Source organism: Gopherus evgoodei, chromosome 16 (assembly GCF_007399415.2).
Source record: "Gopherus evgoodei ecotype Sinaloan lineage chromosome 16, rGopEvg1_v1.p, whole genome shotgun sequence".
NCBI lineage: Eukaryota > Metazoa > Chordata > Testudines > Testudinidae > Gopherus > Gopherus evgoodei.
In genome coordinates, this window is record NC_044337.1 from 5,446,360 (window position 1) to 5,461,905 (window position 15,546).

General features: G+C 48.2%; 1 protein-coding gene across 2 annotated transcripts in view; it reads left to right on the forward strand.

The window, feature by feature from the left end:
- LOC115636145 (discoidin domain-containing receptor 2-like) overlaps positions 1–15,546 on the forward strand; it is a 156,226-nt gene that overhangs the window by 74,216 nt on the left and 66,464 nt on the right. For both annotated transcript variants that reach the window (XM_030535895.1, XM_030535896.1), the window contains one exon: positions 7,247–7,349. In XM_030535895.1, the coding sequence (XP_030391755.1) occupies positions 7,247–7,349 (103 nt within the window). The remainder of the gene's footprint in view (positions 1–7,246; positions 7,350–15,546) is intronic.

The following is a 15,546-nucleotide window of genomic DNA, read 5'->3' on the forward strand; positions in this document are numbered from 1 at the left end:
GTGCCAGAGCAGCTGCCTGTGTGCCAGGCGCCCAGTCTTCCCAGAGTACAGGTGGAAATCCCAGCTCCACACTGGCGCATGGACATATTCCCTGTCCTGCCCTCCAGGTGGGTCTGCAACCAGTAAGCCTGTCTCAGCACTGGAGATCCAGCTACCACCAGGAGCCCCATGGGCACTGGATAAGTAATGAGAGGCAAGTGTCAGGCCAGCTCTGGGGTACTGGGCTCACCTCAGATACAGGCAGGTGGGAGAGCTAGAGAGCTGCAGCCAGGAGGAGTGGACTCTGGAGGGGCTGATGCAGGAGGAGAGGTTGGGCTCAGCTTGGCTCAGTGCTTGGTCCAGTCCCAGGGCAGAGGGACACAGGCGTATGGATAGCAGAGGGGGACGTGCCCAGGGGAAAGGGTCCCATGGGGCAGGGTCATAGGCTGTAAGTGAGAGGGATGGGACATGGTGCAGAAAGGGGAAAGTGTTAGTTAAAGGTCAGAGAAAGTCCCGGTGATGAGGTGTGTTGGTCTGTGGGATTGTCTGTAACCAGCCCCAGCGTGACACTGGGCCATGTCTTGGCCAAGTCCCCAGGCACGTCGTGCGAGGGGGCAGCCCTGTCCTCGGGGGGCCTGATGGACTCTTTGCCTCTAACATTATTTCTTTGAAGACCCCAGCGAGTTCCGTATTCTGTCCCTGCTCTGGTCCATCTCCACCCCTCTGAGCCCCAGCGCAGCCCCAGCTTTGGGCCATGCTGGCCTGTAGCCAGGGCCAGAGTAAAGCAACCTGGGGCCCATAACATACGTTGACATGAGGCCCCATTTGGTGGCCCCACCCCAACTTGGAGTGGGGTAGCAATTGGGCTCCCCTCCTGCCTCAGAAGCAGTATTTGGAAACCTGTTCCCCCTGGGTGGGTGTGCGAGGCAATACTTACCCAGGATGAAGGGTCACACCCAGAGCCCTCTGCTGGGTGGGGTTAACACCCTATTGAGGTGCACAGGGCAGCTGCCTCTTTCAAGGCTAATCACAGGACTCCAGGAGCTGGCACCCTATGCACAGGGTTATAGTCTTGATAAGCTGAATGTGTCCCTGCCTGCTGTTAGAATCTTTGGCTACTTACCGCTGCATGCACACACAGCTCTGCTAGTGCCCCTCAATCCAACCTGAAGCTCCTCTGCTCTCCCAGCCCTGGGCTTTCCCCCACTCCCCAGCTCTGCCAATGCCCCTCAGTCCTGACACAGAGCCCCCTATTAGTCAGGTCCTGTGCTCTAACACACAGCTCTGCTGATGACCCTCACTTGTCATCTGCAGACCCCCTGATAGCTCAGTCCAGACATTGGCAAGTCAAATGTTGATTCTATTGTGTAAGATGTTTGCCAGACAATTATTGTTGTAGGGATGGTCTAGATAATACTTAGCCCTGCCATGTGCAGGGAACTGGACTAGATGACCTCTTGAGGTCCCTTCAAGTCCTACAATTGCATGGTTCATCTATGGGCAGTGAAGTGGTAAATGTCCCCGAAAGAATAGCTGTCTTTGAGTGAATAGCTTCCCAAACTGAACTGGGGCCATCAATGGCACATGTGCTTATTGTCTGCCCCCACCCCTCAGATGTACATGATTCTATAAACTGGAAAGGATATTTATTATGCTGACCATAGTCAGCCCTAGAAGGAGGTTCATGAACACCAACATGGGATGCAATGGCAGAACGCAAGATGGCAGAGTATTCTGGAGTGCCGTCATTTTCAAATTGGACAGACTGGGACATCAGCGGGGTGTCTTTGTCCAATGTTCTTTTGGGAGATCCACCATATCATTTATTCCCCTGGCACATGAAGCCATGACCAGATGTAAGAGCATGTGGCAGAAGGTGTAATTACACCTTGAGCGGGAACAAGATGGTGCCTTTGATCAAGGCAAGATGGAGCTGCTTACGAAGCTGTTTGGGTGCCTGTGCGTATAATGTGTGATAGACCCAGGCCACTTGGGAACAGCAGAGTAGAAGGGAGAGATACTGACCACTGGATAAGCAGTTTTCTGTTCCTTGACTGACCAGAGCAGAGGCTGCTCCAGGCTAATGAGAACACCTGACTCCAATTAACCTGCAAAGAGTCAGGTGAGACTGTTAAGCACCTGACTCCAATTAAGGCCCCTCTGATGCTATCAAAGGACTCACTCCAGTCAGGCCAGAGGAAGCCAGGGAGCCAGAGGAGAGCAAGTGCGTGCGAGGAACTGGGAGCAAGAGGCATGCAAGAAGCTGAGAGTGAATAGGCATACTGCTGGAGGACTGAGAAGTACAAGCATTATCAGACATCAGGAGGAAGATCCGGTGGTGAGGACAAAGAAGATGTTGGGAGGAGGCCATGGGGAAGTAGCTCAGGGAGTTGTAGCTGTCGCACAACTGTACCAGGAGGCAGTATAGACAGCTGCAGTCAACAGGGCCCTGGGCTGGAACCCAGAGTAGAGAGTGGGCCCGGGTTCCCCCCAAACCTCCCAACTTCTGATCAAACACAGGAGTAATTGACCTGGACTGTGGCTTCTACCAGAGGGGAAGGTCTCTGGGCTGTTTCCCGACCCACAGGGTGAATCTGTGAGGTGAGCAAGTCTGCCAATAAGCGCAGGACCCACCAAGGTAGAGGAGGAACTTTGTCACAAATGTTATCCATTCCAGTGGGCGTAGGGTGCACTGTGTGATGTATGTAGGGAGTGCTTTCCCCAGGTTTGGGGCGATGACGGCACTAGCTCTGTACAAGCAGCCAGACAGTGCAGCTTGGTCCAGGAGAGACAGGACAATATGGGATGCCTTGGGTGGCCACATCATTGGTTTGCCGGGGAGAGGGGTTTGTGAGCACAGTGGTGGCCAATATCAGTTTATTTGTGAATGCATTAAAAAATCATACATGATGCAAGATACATAGCTACTGGGCTTTGCTGGCTTGGTGCAGTTGCATGAATTCTACATCTGAGACCTCATTAAAATTGCCACCTTTGACTAGCTGTTTTCTCTTAATGTTTTCAAAGTCTACCTGCACGGAATTGTAGTACAAACACTGTAGTACAACTTTCCAGCACAGGCCGGCCATCTACCACAAACTAAAGCCCAGATGCAAAGCCACAAAACAAATCCACAGTGCACACAAAGAGAAGCCATGACAGTGTCCCATGTAATGCATTGCACATGGTCAACGTACTCCCCTTCCTCTGTGCCGGCAGGGTGGAGTGCATTGGAGACTGCTGACATGTGCACTTCTATGCATAGACTGGCTAAGCCAAGTTTTTCCCCACCCAAGTTTTTCCTGTGACTGCAGAACATAGTAGTGTGGGTTGATGTTAGTGGAGCGTCTGGGGCCAGGGAGGGTTCAGAGCAGGCGCATCCTGAGATGTGTCAATTTGATGTTCGTTCCAGTCTCTCAGAAAGGTCCCTTTGCTGCTGGTGGTCTTACTCCCACATCTGCCCTTGCTGTATAGTCCACCACCATTTTCTCCTCTGTCTCCAACATCTTCTCTGATGCAGCTGATTTGCGCTCCAGTTCATAGAGCTGGCCTGGCCTGCTGGCAAACGGCCTTTGCATGGCCTGGAATACCTCATTCCCTCTTGCTGCACAGGTCCAGCAGCCTCTAGCATTCTCAGTGGCCTGCTGCGGGGTGGGAGGCTGTGCCTGGCCTAAGTCTCTCGCTGGAAGGCAGGTTCTCCAGCCCTCCAGTCGTGTTTGTGGCTCTTTCCTGCACCTTCTCCAGCTTTTTCCAACATCTTTTTTTAAAATGTGTATAGCAGTACCAAATGCAGTATTCCAGTCTCAGTCTCCTATACGAGGTGAGATCACCTCCCTTCTCCTACTCAGGCTTCCCCTGGTTATACATCCCAGTTCAGATTAACCCTTTTCACCACAGCATTGTGCTGGGGGGCTCACGTCCAGTTGTTTGTCCACCAGAACAGCAAAATCCTTTTCAGAGTCACTGCTTCCCAGGATACGGTCCCCATTCTGTACGTATGGGCTGCAGTCCTTATTCCTAGGTGTATGACCTGTCCTTTGGCTGTATTCAAATTCATCTGGTTTGGATGGGCCCAGCTTACCAAGTGATCCAGATCGAGCTATATGAATGCCCTGTCCTCATCATTATTTACAGCTCTGCCAATATTTTTATCTGCAGTGATGAATGAAAATGCTGACCAGTGTTGGGCATAGAGCCAATCCCTACAGAACCTCACTTGAAACATCCCTATGAAGTGACGATTCCCCACTGATGACACCTTTTGAGATCTGTCAGCTAGTAGTTCTTAAATCATTCCAAGTCATACTGTATAGTATCACTTGAACTTTTTCGATTTCAATAAAAGCAGCAAAGAGTCCTGTGGCACCTTATAAACTAACAAATGTATTGGAGCATGAGCTTTCGTGGGTGAATTCCCCGCTTTGTTGGATGCATGTATTCACCCACGAAAGCTCATGCTCCAATATGTCTGTTAGTCTATAAGGTGCCACAGGACTCTTTGCCGCTTTTTCAGATCCAGACTAACACAGCTACCCCTCTGATACAATTACAATGTTATACAGTACTAAGGCAAAGTCTAAGTCTATTACAGTGTAGTTGTAGCCATGTCTCTAAGGATATTGCTGTTACCCTTGTCATGCTGTCTGGAGTGGCAAGGGCAGACACCCCAAACTTGTGGTATGGTCTATAATTAGATTTCCACAACCCAGTACCAAATGTGAACTCCCAAAGTACTGCAGTAGTATAGTATTCTAATGGAGTCACAGACAGTCCCCTTAGACACTCCAGTCTCTCTTGCCCCCCAGGCAAGCTGGACTATGTGAAAAATGGTCATTTACGCCAAAAATCAAACCACATTCAGGTTGCCCCCAGTCCCAAGAAATCGGTCACTTGCCCCAGACCGATTTGGTACTTACGCCAAAGTGGTACTTTGGTACTTACACCGAAGACAGTACTGATAGCAAACTCCGTAGTAAACTAACTAAATGTTTATTCGCTAAGAAAAAGGAATGAGAGTTTTTAAGGGTTAAAGCAGGTAAAATAGACGTACAGGTGAGTCTCAGTCTATAAGTCCAAATGGCAACAGAGATGTAGTGATCTGCCAGTTTCCCTAAAGTCTCTCAGGGCTACCCAGAATAACTCTGAGGATCTCCATGGTCTTGTTCAGTTATTCTGCTCGTTTAGAATCCAAAGAGTCCAGAGATACAGGCCCTTTCCCTGAATCCATATTTATAGCTTCTTCTCACAGAAAACAAGCTGATGGGGTCACTACCCACATGGCCTCTTCCTCTGATGATGAACGAGTGAGTGAGGAATGCATTTAGAATCTTTGACCTCCAGTCATGACACACAGTGATCACTTGCCTTGAAATTAGCACTTTTCTGTTAAAGTTCCTCATCTGCATTCCACGGGGCTTCTTTCTCGTTTGATGGGATATCTAGTTGTGGGGTATACACAGGGCCACCTAGAGGATTCAGGGGGCCTGGAGTCTTCAGCTCCGGGACTTCTGTGCGCTTCGGTGGTGAGTCCTGGAGCGAGTGAAGGACCCGCCGCCGAATTGCTGCCAAAGACCTGGAGCGGAAGAAGACCTCATTGCTGAATTGCAAGACCTGGAGTGGAGGGAGCCCTTGCTGCTGAATTGCCACCGAAGACCCGGAGTGGAAGAAGGCCCCGCCTCAGAATTGCAGCCAAAGACCCGGAGTGGAAGAAGACCTCATTGCTGAATTGCAGGACCTGGAGCGGAAGGAGCCCTTGCTGCTGAATTGCCGCCGAAGACCCGGAGTGGAAGAAGGCCCCGCCTCAGAATTGCAGCCAAAGACCCGGAGTGGAAGAAGACCTCATTGCTGAATTGCAAGACCTGGAGCGGAAGGAGCCCTTGCTGCTGAATTGCCGCCGAAGACCCGGAGTGGAAGAAGGCCCCGCCTCAGAATTGCAGCCAAAGACCCGGAGTGGAAGAAGCCTTCGCTGCTGAATTGCAAGACCCAGATTGGAAGAAGCTCCGGGTCTTCGGCAGCGGATCCTTCACTAGTTCTGGGTGTGTTCAGTGGCACTGAAGGACCTGTCGCCGAAGACCCGCCAAAAACTCTCATGAGGGCCCCTGAAAACTCTCGTGGGGGCCTGGGGCAAATTGCCCCACTTGTCCCCCCCTGGGTGGCCCTGGGGGTACACAAGCAAAGTTTGCTACTACATTATAAAAGGACACAGGTAAGTGAAAATAATGCATGTGACATCACATTAGGTTTTCATGAAGTTTAAACACCAGATACACTCTTACACATTTAACAATCACTTTGATCTGTACCATTACACAAGCGAGTTGTCCTGGGGCTTTGGCATGAACTGACACCTGGTTTGCCAGCTTGGCCACCCTTATCAACCAAATTCAGGTTTGTTTCACTAGAGCTATTTTCCATAAAACCGCCTTGACTGACATTAATTATAGGTCCATCCTTTAATTCATTATTGACCAAATCCTGTACCAGCTTTCCATTATTGCCTAGCACTGATGTCAGGCTAACCAGTCTGTAGTTCCCAGACCATCCTGCTTGCCCCTTTTAGAGACTGGCATGACATTAGCACGTTACCAGTCTTCTGGAATTTTTCCAGTATCCCACAATTTATTAGATATTAACACCAGTGGCACAGATATCTCCTCAGCCAACTCATTTAGGACTCTTGGACACAAGTTATTCAGGCCTGTTGATTTAAAATGTTTGTCCCTAGCAGAAGCAGTTAAGCATCATCCTTAGGTACTAGCGGACTGGAAAGTAGTTCAGGGGATTCAAATGCATCATCCAGCTTCTTTCCAAATACAGAACAGAAATGTGTATTGAACACTTCTATCTTTTCTGTATCATTATGAATGATTTGACCATCTCCACCTAGTAATGGAGAAATCCTCTGGCCTGAGATAAGCAGTCAGTCAGGCTAGGTGATCACAGTGGTTCCTTCTGACCTTAAAATCTATTAATCTGTGTGTATACCATTGTTAAGATTTCTTTTGCTCCTGATCTACTTAAAAATCACCACCTTGTCCTTGGCTCTGCCAGCTTTGGATTTTTCCCTAATCAGTTTTCCCTTATCAATTTGCTACCCTCCATTTCTTCTAATATATATTGATTGCTGTCTGCTTCTCCTTTTTTCTATTTATTATAAAACTGTCTTCCCTTCTCCTCCTAACCAGGGTGGGCTTTTAACCAAAATTATCTTGTGCTTCAAATTAAAAGTCTGGTACTGATGTTTAACCTGCTCCTGTTCCCCCTCCAGCAATATGCCGATACCCTTTGGGGATGCATGAAGGGACCATCCGAGATGAAGACATTACGGCCTCCAGTCAGTGGTATGACTCCACAGGACCCCAGTATGCACGGTGAGTTAATCCCTTGCGAAAGCAATCCAATCTTACTCTAAAATATATAAAATTGGACTGAAAATCTTTTAGCCTAAGATGAAATCCTCTTTCCCTAATGTCAGCCTTATTAAAACTCACCGCCTACCTACTATATTTGCATAAAGATAGAGCATAAACAGGTGACCAAAGGACTTGTGATTTTTCCGGTGGACACAGGTAATGCCCCTGGCAGCTGGTGTTTCAGGTTGGCTGTTGCAGACAACTTGGTTGAAACTGTGAACCACACAAAGTCACTCTTGCAGCTGGGACTTTTAGCATCATCAATCAATGGGGAACATTCACAATTTGTAGCACAGGAGTCCTACTGCTTCTTTGTCTGTTTCTGGATGGCCAGGTAAGCAGCAGTGACCAAGAGAGCTTTCATTCATCTTTGCTTGGCAAGTAGATGGTCATGGTTCCTTTAGAAGAACTTTTTCACTGTTATTCAGACCCCGAGGATGGGTGGCTGCATACTTAGCAGTGTCTTGCATTCAGAGCATATTGCATCTGCATTCCATAAACAGCAGTTCCTGCAATGCAGACATTGGTTATTCCTGCTAAAGCCGTCTGTGTTCCGAGCCCTGTATACCTTAGTGAGCACCTATCTCTCTGCTCCAGCTGGCAGTTGAGACCAGTGGGAATTGTTGTATGCAGTATAATTGTAGCTATGTTGATCCCAGAATATTAAAGAGAAAGGTGGGTGATGGAATATCTTTCATTGGACTTTATGTTCAATTAAGGTTGTTCTAATCCTATTTTTTTTAAAATCAGCAGAGTGCCTTAAAATCTGGGAAATATTCAGTTAAGGAATTGTCAAATCAATTCCTTTCTCTGTCAAGAAATATTTCAGTCTTTTTCAGCACTACCACATTTCCATTTTTCATCGTTACCCTTCTTGTAAAAAGACTGACTGATGACTTACTTCCAACCTTACCCCCCTGAATTATTGCTGTTGGTCTGTGGATAATTGTGACAGTCTGTACCACTATGTTCACCCCTTTTTCAAGACTATAATAGATTTTGTACAAAGTATGCCTTGTGAGGTATCATTTGAAAACTCAGTCTCCTCCAGTGGGATGGCTGGAGGCAGTCAAAGAAGGGTTCCAGTTTGTTATTTTCTGTTTGCTTATTTTGGGTGAGGGAAATAAAAAAGTAAAGCATAAAAGTGAGCAGCAGTGGCACAACTGCAAAGTTAGAGCTGGCCAGATTGGAGGCAGGAGAAAAAGAGAGATAACACCAGTACCAGATGTGGCAGGCAGAAATGAGACCGAAAGAAACAGCTGCTGTGCTGGAAGCTGAAAAGCCAAAAGAAGAAAGAGAAGAAGCCTCTCAGAGAAGAGCCATGGAGCTGAAGGGAAGGGAAGGTGAAGCCCATAAATGAGCCAGGGAGCTAGGGGACATTGAGGAGAAAGAGAGAAAATACAATCTGGAACTCTTAGAAAAACATGGAAAGATCCCAGAGTCACTGACATCTCCCTCCGCTGAAGGAATCCACAGCTGGGACCAGCTGTGTCCTGCTTACAAAGAGAACAGACTGCATTGAAGAGTACTTCCCCACTTTTGAAAAGCTTTGTGAAGTTCATAAGATTCCTGAGGACAAGAAAGTCTGGTAAAGCTTTGAATGTATTTAATGAAATGCCAACTCGGGAAGCTTTAATATCTGTTAAATTTGAGGAAACTGTTAGACAAAGGTTCCAAATTACTCCTGAAGTGTATAGAGTGACATTTAGGGATCTTTAAAGGAGAGCTGGCATGAGTCACAGTAAATATGTTCATAAGATGTTTGACCTAATAAGAAAATGGGGAAAAGGAAAAGGGGCTGAGGATTATGACCGATTGCTTGATCTCATTGCTCAAGGACATTTCTTGAGTATATGCAGTGATGTAAAAAATTGCCTGTGGTTTAAATCTGTAAAATCTGTAGCAGGGATGGCTACACCGGCTGATGCCTTTGTGCAAGCCCAGATGTCCCTTGAGCGCAAGCCACAGAAGGAGGGGCACAAACCCAGTCTAAAGGGGGATTCTGTTTTACCCCTGGGAGAAAGGAGAGTGGTTAGGAGCCTAAGCACTCACTCCCCCAGAATCATTCCTCTCCTGGTAATCCTCATCAGAAATCGCCTGTGAAAGGGGAGGGCCCAAGAAGGTGTTACCAAATGTCTCTTTACTGAGCACCTGAAAAATCAGTGCCCTAAGGTGAAAGAAATTTAGCCCTAGCCCATCCATGTCAATGCAGCTGTCATCAGCACAGAAGCCTCAGAGGCACCTATGGTTTGCTTGATGAGTTTTGTGGGCACTGGCCCTGCAGAGCCAAATATGGAATTTGTTGTGGTTGTCAAGATCAATAGCAGAGAGTGCATCGAGTGGACAGACTGGTGTACAGATTTCTCTGGTTCCGCGGAGTGTGATCCAAGAGAGCGACATGTTACCTGGCCTAATGGCAGAGCTTATGGTAGCGGGAGGATCTAGGATTCCTATACTTTTAGCAAAAGTGTACGTGGAGTGGGAGATGTAGAAGGTGATTTGATTGTAGGGGTGGTGGACAATATTCCCATTGAAATGATGGTTGGGAATGATATTTGGCATATGTCTAAGGATATTAATGTGGTAACCAGCAGCAAAAGGAGATATTGTGCTAGGATCACAGAGGAGAGTAATAAAGTCTCAGAAACTGTGAAGGGAGATAGAGAAGGTCTCTGACTCCTCTGCAGCAGAATGAATGTGAAGAGAGTCTTGTGCACACATTGAGGTCTTCAGAAATGTTGTTATATTGTGAGTGGTAGGAGACTCCAGCTGTCACATTATACAGGAGGCAGCTGCCAGCTAATGAGGGTAGTTCTGGGGCTGAACTGATGATCTCCAGAGCTCAGAATATGCCTATTTACAGCTTGTGCCAGTTTTGAGCCAGAACTGTCACAGATTCACCTCCTCGGTGTACTGGGCACAGAGGGGGACTCTCAGACTCATAGACTTTAAGGTCGGAAGGGACCATTGTGATCATCTAGTTTGACCTCCTGCACAATACAGGCCACAGAATCTCACCCACCCACTCCTGTAACAAACCCCTAGTCTGAGTTATTGAAGCCCTCAAATTGTGGTTTGAAGACCTCAAGCTGCAGAGAATCCTTCAGCAAGTGACCCATGCTCCATGCTGCAGAGGAAGGCGAAAAGCCTCTAGGGCCTCTGCCAGTCTGCCCTGGAGGAAAATTCCCTCCCAACCCCAAATATGGCAATCAGTTAAACCCTGAGCATGTGGGCAAGACTCACCAGCCAGCACCCAGGAAAGAATTCTCTGTAGTAGTAACTCAGATACCAACCCATCTAACATCCCATCACAGACTACTGGGCATACTTACGTGCTGATAATCAAAGATCAGTTGCTAAATTAATTGCCAAAATTAGGCTATCCCATCATACCATCCCCTCCATAAACTTATCAAGCTTAGTCTTAAAGCCAGATATGTCTTTTGCCCCCACTACTCCCCTTGGAAGGCTGTTCCAGAACTTCACTCTTCTAATGGTTAGAAACCTTCATCTAATTTAAAATCTAAACTTCCTAGTGTCCAATTTATGTCCACATTGGTACTAAGCTTAAATAATTCCTCTCCCTCCCTAATATTTATCCCTCTGATATATTTATAAAGAGCAATCATATCCCCCCTCAACCTTCTTTTGGTTAGGCTAAACAAGCCAAGCTCTTTGAGTCTCCTTTCATAAGACAGGTTTTCCATTCCTCGGATCATCCTAGTAGCCCATCTCTGAACCTGTTGCAGTTTGAATTCATCCTTCTTAAACATGGGAGATCAGAACTGCACACAGTATTCCAGATGAGGTCTCACCAGTGCCTTGTATAACGGTACTAACACCTCCTTATCTTTGCTGGAAATACCTCGTCTGATGCATCCTAAAACTGCATTAGCTTTTTTAAAACGGCCATATCACATTGGCGGATCATAGTCATCCTGTGATCAACCAATACTCTGAGGTCCTTCTCCTCCTCTGTTACTTCCAACTGATGTGTCCCCCATTTATAACTAAAATTCTTGTCATTAATCCCTAAATGCTTGACCTTGCACTTTTCACTATTAAATTTCATCCTATTACTATTACTCCAGTTTACACAACACTCATGCTCATCAGTGGATTACAACAAGCAAAATGTGCAATTGGTGGAGTCTCACCACAATTTACAGAATATCTTCCCCCCCCCCCAGTGTAAAACTTGTTGCAAGCATATATCTCTGCTGCAAGCAAAGGTGTGAGCGTAGCACAGGTAGAGATACTAGGGTTAGCTTTAATCCAGCTAGCATGGGTAACAATGGCTGTATAGATGTTGGCAACAGTGCTGGCAACCAGAGTTTGTGCCCAGGATCCCTATAGGGCTTGCACTCTGATTACTAGCCTATGCTACCACATCAGCACAGCAGTTGTTCTCTGGGCTAGCTGGACAAAGGCTAACAGAGGTCTGCCTAGCACGACACCTTCACTTTGCAGCACAGACATACCCTAAGAGTTCCTCACCAGAGCCCTGTCATCCACCCACAAAGGTCAGCAGCACAGTTTGACCATTCAGCCTTCTCATTGGTAGCTTAGGGCCTTACCATTTGAACCACAGGAACAGATGTTGGGCCCGTTCTAGACCAGCCGTTGGAGGAAGAGTTGAAACACAATTTCCCTGTGGGTAACACAGCAGTTTACTAGTCAGCACGAGCAGAAGCTGGATCAGGGACCCTGGATTCTGTCCTTCGCTCTGGGAGAGGAGTGTGGTTTTTTAGTGGTTACAGATAGGGTAACCACAACTGGCTTAGCCGTTCTGAAAAGCAGTGTGGTGCAGTGGATAAGAATGGGGGTTGTCATATTAGAGAGCTGGGTCTGCTCTCTATTAACTCATTTATCAAATGAAAAGGGTAGGGAATGTTCAGCAGATCTCCCTGGCTGCTTTCTAGGTTGATGGTCCTGGCTGTAGTGAAAAGTAAGGCAGTGAGGTTCACAGGAATTTAAACACCGCTTAGAGGATGGGCGATTTCAACTCCTGTTCTCCTCTTTCCCAGCTCAGAGAACTTTGGCCTCGGCTGCACAGGTATTCGGTGAGTCTAGGTTGAGTTCTCATGCTGTGTCAGGTTTATCGTCAAGCTTGTGAGGTTCAGCTGTGCACACAAATGTTCAGTTATGGGTATGAAATGCTGTCTAGACAAACTCTCCCGATGTATAACTGATATTCTAGGAGTCAGCGCGAGGAGCAGCAATGTGGCCAAAGGACAGGGTCTGTCCCAGGTGCTTTAGATTTCTTTACAAAAAGGGGACAAAGAAAAGTGAGACAATACAGTGAAAAATTGCCGCTTCAATTCATTTTTATTAAACATAAGCAATTCAGGGCTCACATTTGATATTCTGCACTTGGTGGCGGGGGTTACATAAGATTTTTACAAAGTAAAGGTTTAAAGCTCCTCTTAAACTGAAGTCCGCCACACACCCTGAGCTATTGCTGCCCCGCAAGTCAAGGGGAGATGCGGGGATAGAACCCACTTATCGGAGGTGGGGTGTCAGTTACTGTAACCAAATACCATCCTGTGCATGTCAACTTCTGAAGCGACTGAGGAAGACCCACCCACCTGTGCGGTCCTCATTCACTACACAGCCGTAAGCACCATCCCCCCAGCCCGTCTATTGGGCATTTCCTAACTGTGGAGGTTTTGACTCTGCAGCCATATGGCATGTGTTAGGATATAGGCCTGTTTGTTAGCTTGAGGGAGAATTTGGGGTTCCTTACTAATATGTGAACAAAGAACAAAAACATTGTGTTGCTTCTGCTCACAAAGCAGATGGGGTGAAAAGAAATGATGAGATAAAATGATTTAGTTGGTGTTGGTCCTGCTTTGAGCAGGGGATTGGACTAGATCCTCCTCTTCCAACCCTAATCTTCATGATTCTATGAATGAAAGGAGTGTTTCTCAAAGCCGGTCCACCGCTTGTCCAGGGAAAGCCCCTGGCAGGCCGGGCCGGTTTGTTTACCTGCCACGTCTGCAGGTTTGGCCAATTGCGGCTCCCACTGGCTGCGGTTCGCTGCTCCAGGCCAATGGGGGCTGCAGGAAGGGCGGCCAGCACATCCCTCGGCCCATGCCGCTTCCAGCAGCCCCCATTGGCCAGTGGGAGCCGCGATCTGCCAAATCTGCAGATGCGGCAGGTAAACAAACCGGCCCAGTCTGCCAGGGGCTTTCCCTGAACAAGTGTCAGACCGGCTTTGAGAAGCACTGAACTCAAGTGTTTTGGATATGGTGGGAGTGTATGAGCACATGCTGGAAGGCTGCCTAGTGGCTCTCTCAAGCCAAGGTCAAGCAACCAGTTAGGAAGGGCAAGGGGGGATGGGAGGGAGGCATAAGAAACACTAAAAGTCAAAGAAAAGCCTGGCCTTGGCCAGACATGACCTCACTCCTTAACCCTCCCATGGATACCAAAGAAGTGGGACAAAGACCCCAGACTCACGACCCTCCAAAATGGAACATGACCATGAGTTGTAAGGGGTGTGACTAGGGATGTGCACTGCAGGTATATTTGGGCCTGCTAAGAAGGAGGAGGTGGGAATGGGGAAGGGGGACGCGGGGTTGTCAAGGTTTCTTTCCCCACTCTGAAATTATGGGTACAAATGTGGGGACCTGCATGGACACTTCTAAGCCTAATTACTAGCTTAGATCTGGTATACACTGCCACCACCCAGAATTCCAGTGTCTGGGACACTCTCTGTTCCCCCCAAAACTTCGTCCCCTCCCTGAGTTGCCTTGAGGGACTTCACCAATTCCCTGGTGAACACAGATCCAAAACCCTTGGATCTTAAAACAAGGATAAATTTACCATCCCCCTCCTTTCCCCCCACCAATCCCTGGTGAATCCAGATCCAATCCCATTGGATCTTAACACAAGGGGAAATTAACTATCCTCCCTCCTTTCCCCCACCAATCCTTGGTGAGTCCAGATCCAATCCCCTTGGATCTTAAAACAAGGAAAAATCAATCAGGTTCTTAAAAAGAAAGCTTTTAATTAAAGAAAGAAAAGGTAAAAATTATCTCTGTAAAATCAGGATGGAAAATGCTTTACAGGGTAATGAGACTCCTATAGACCAGAGGGGTCCCCCCTAGCCTGAGGTTCAAAGTTACAGCAAACAGAGGTAAAATTCTTCCAGCAAAAAGAAACATTTACAAGTTGAGAAAACAAACATAAGACTAACACGCCTTGCCTGGCTAATTACTTACAAGTTTAAAACATGAGAGACTGATTCAGAAAGATTTGGAGAGCCTGGGTTGATGTCCTGTCCCTCTCAGTCCCGAGAGTGAACAACAACACCACAAAGAGCACAAACAAAGACTTCCCTCCACCAAGATTTGAAAGTATCTTGTCCCCCTATTGGTCCTCTGGTCAGGTGTCAGCCAGGTTTACTGAGCTTCTTAACCCTTTACAGGTAAAAGAGAAATTAACCCTTAATTATCTGTTTATGACAGGGGTTAACACTCTGCAGCGTCAGAGCCGGGAAGGGGGACGTGGGGTTAACACTCTGCGGTGTCAGAGCTGGGAGGGGGGACGCGGGGTAAACGCTCTGCGGCATCAGAGTTGGGAGGGGGACGCAGGATAAACGCTCTGCGGTGTCGTAGCTGGGAGGGGGACGCAGGATAAATGCTCTGCTGCGTCGGAGCTGGGAGGGGGACGTGGGATAAATGCTCTACGGCGTCAGAGCCGGGAGGGGGGATGCGGGGTAAACGCTCTGCAGCATCAGAGCCGGGAAGGGGGATGTGGGGTAAACGCTCTGCGGCGTCGGAGCCGGGAAGGGGGACGTGGGGTAAACGCTCTGTGGCGTCGGAGCCGGGAAGGGGGACGCGGGGTAAACGCTCTGTGGCGTCGGAGCCGGGAAGGGGGACACGGGGTAAACGCTCTGTGGCGTCGGAGCCGGGAAGGGGGACGTGGGGTAAACGCTCTGCGGTGTCGGAGCCGGGAAGGGGGACGCGGGGTAAATGCTCTGCAGCGTCGGAGCCGGGAAGGGGGACGTGGGGTAAACGCTCTGCGGCGTCGGAGCCGGGAAGGGGGACGCGGGATAAACGCTCTGTGGCATCAGAGCCGGGAGGGGGACGCGGGGTAAACGCTCTGCGGTGTCAGAGCCGGGAGGGGGGATGCGGGGTAAACGCTCTGCGGT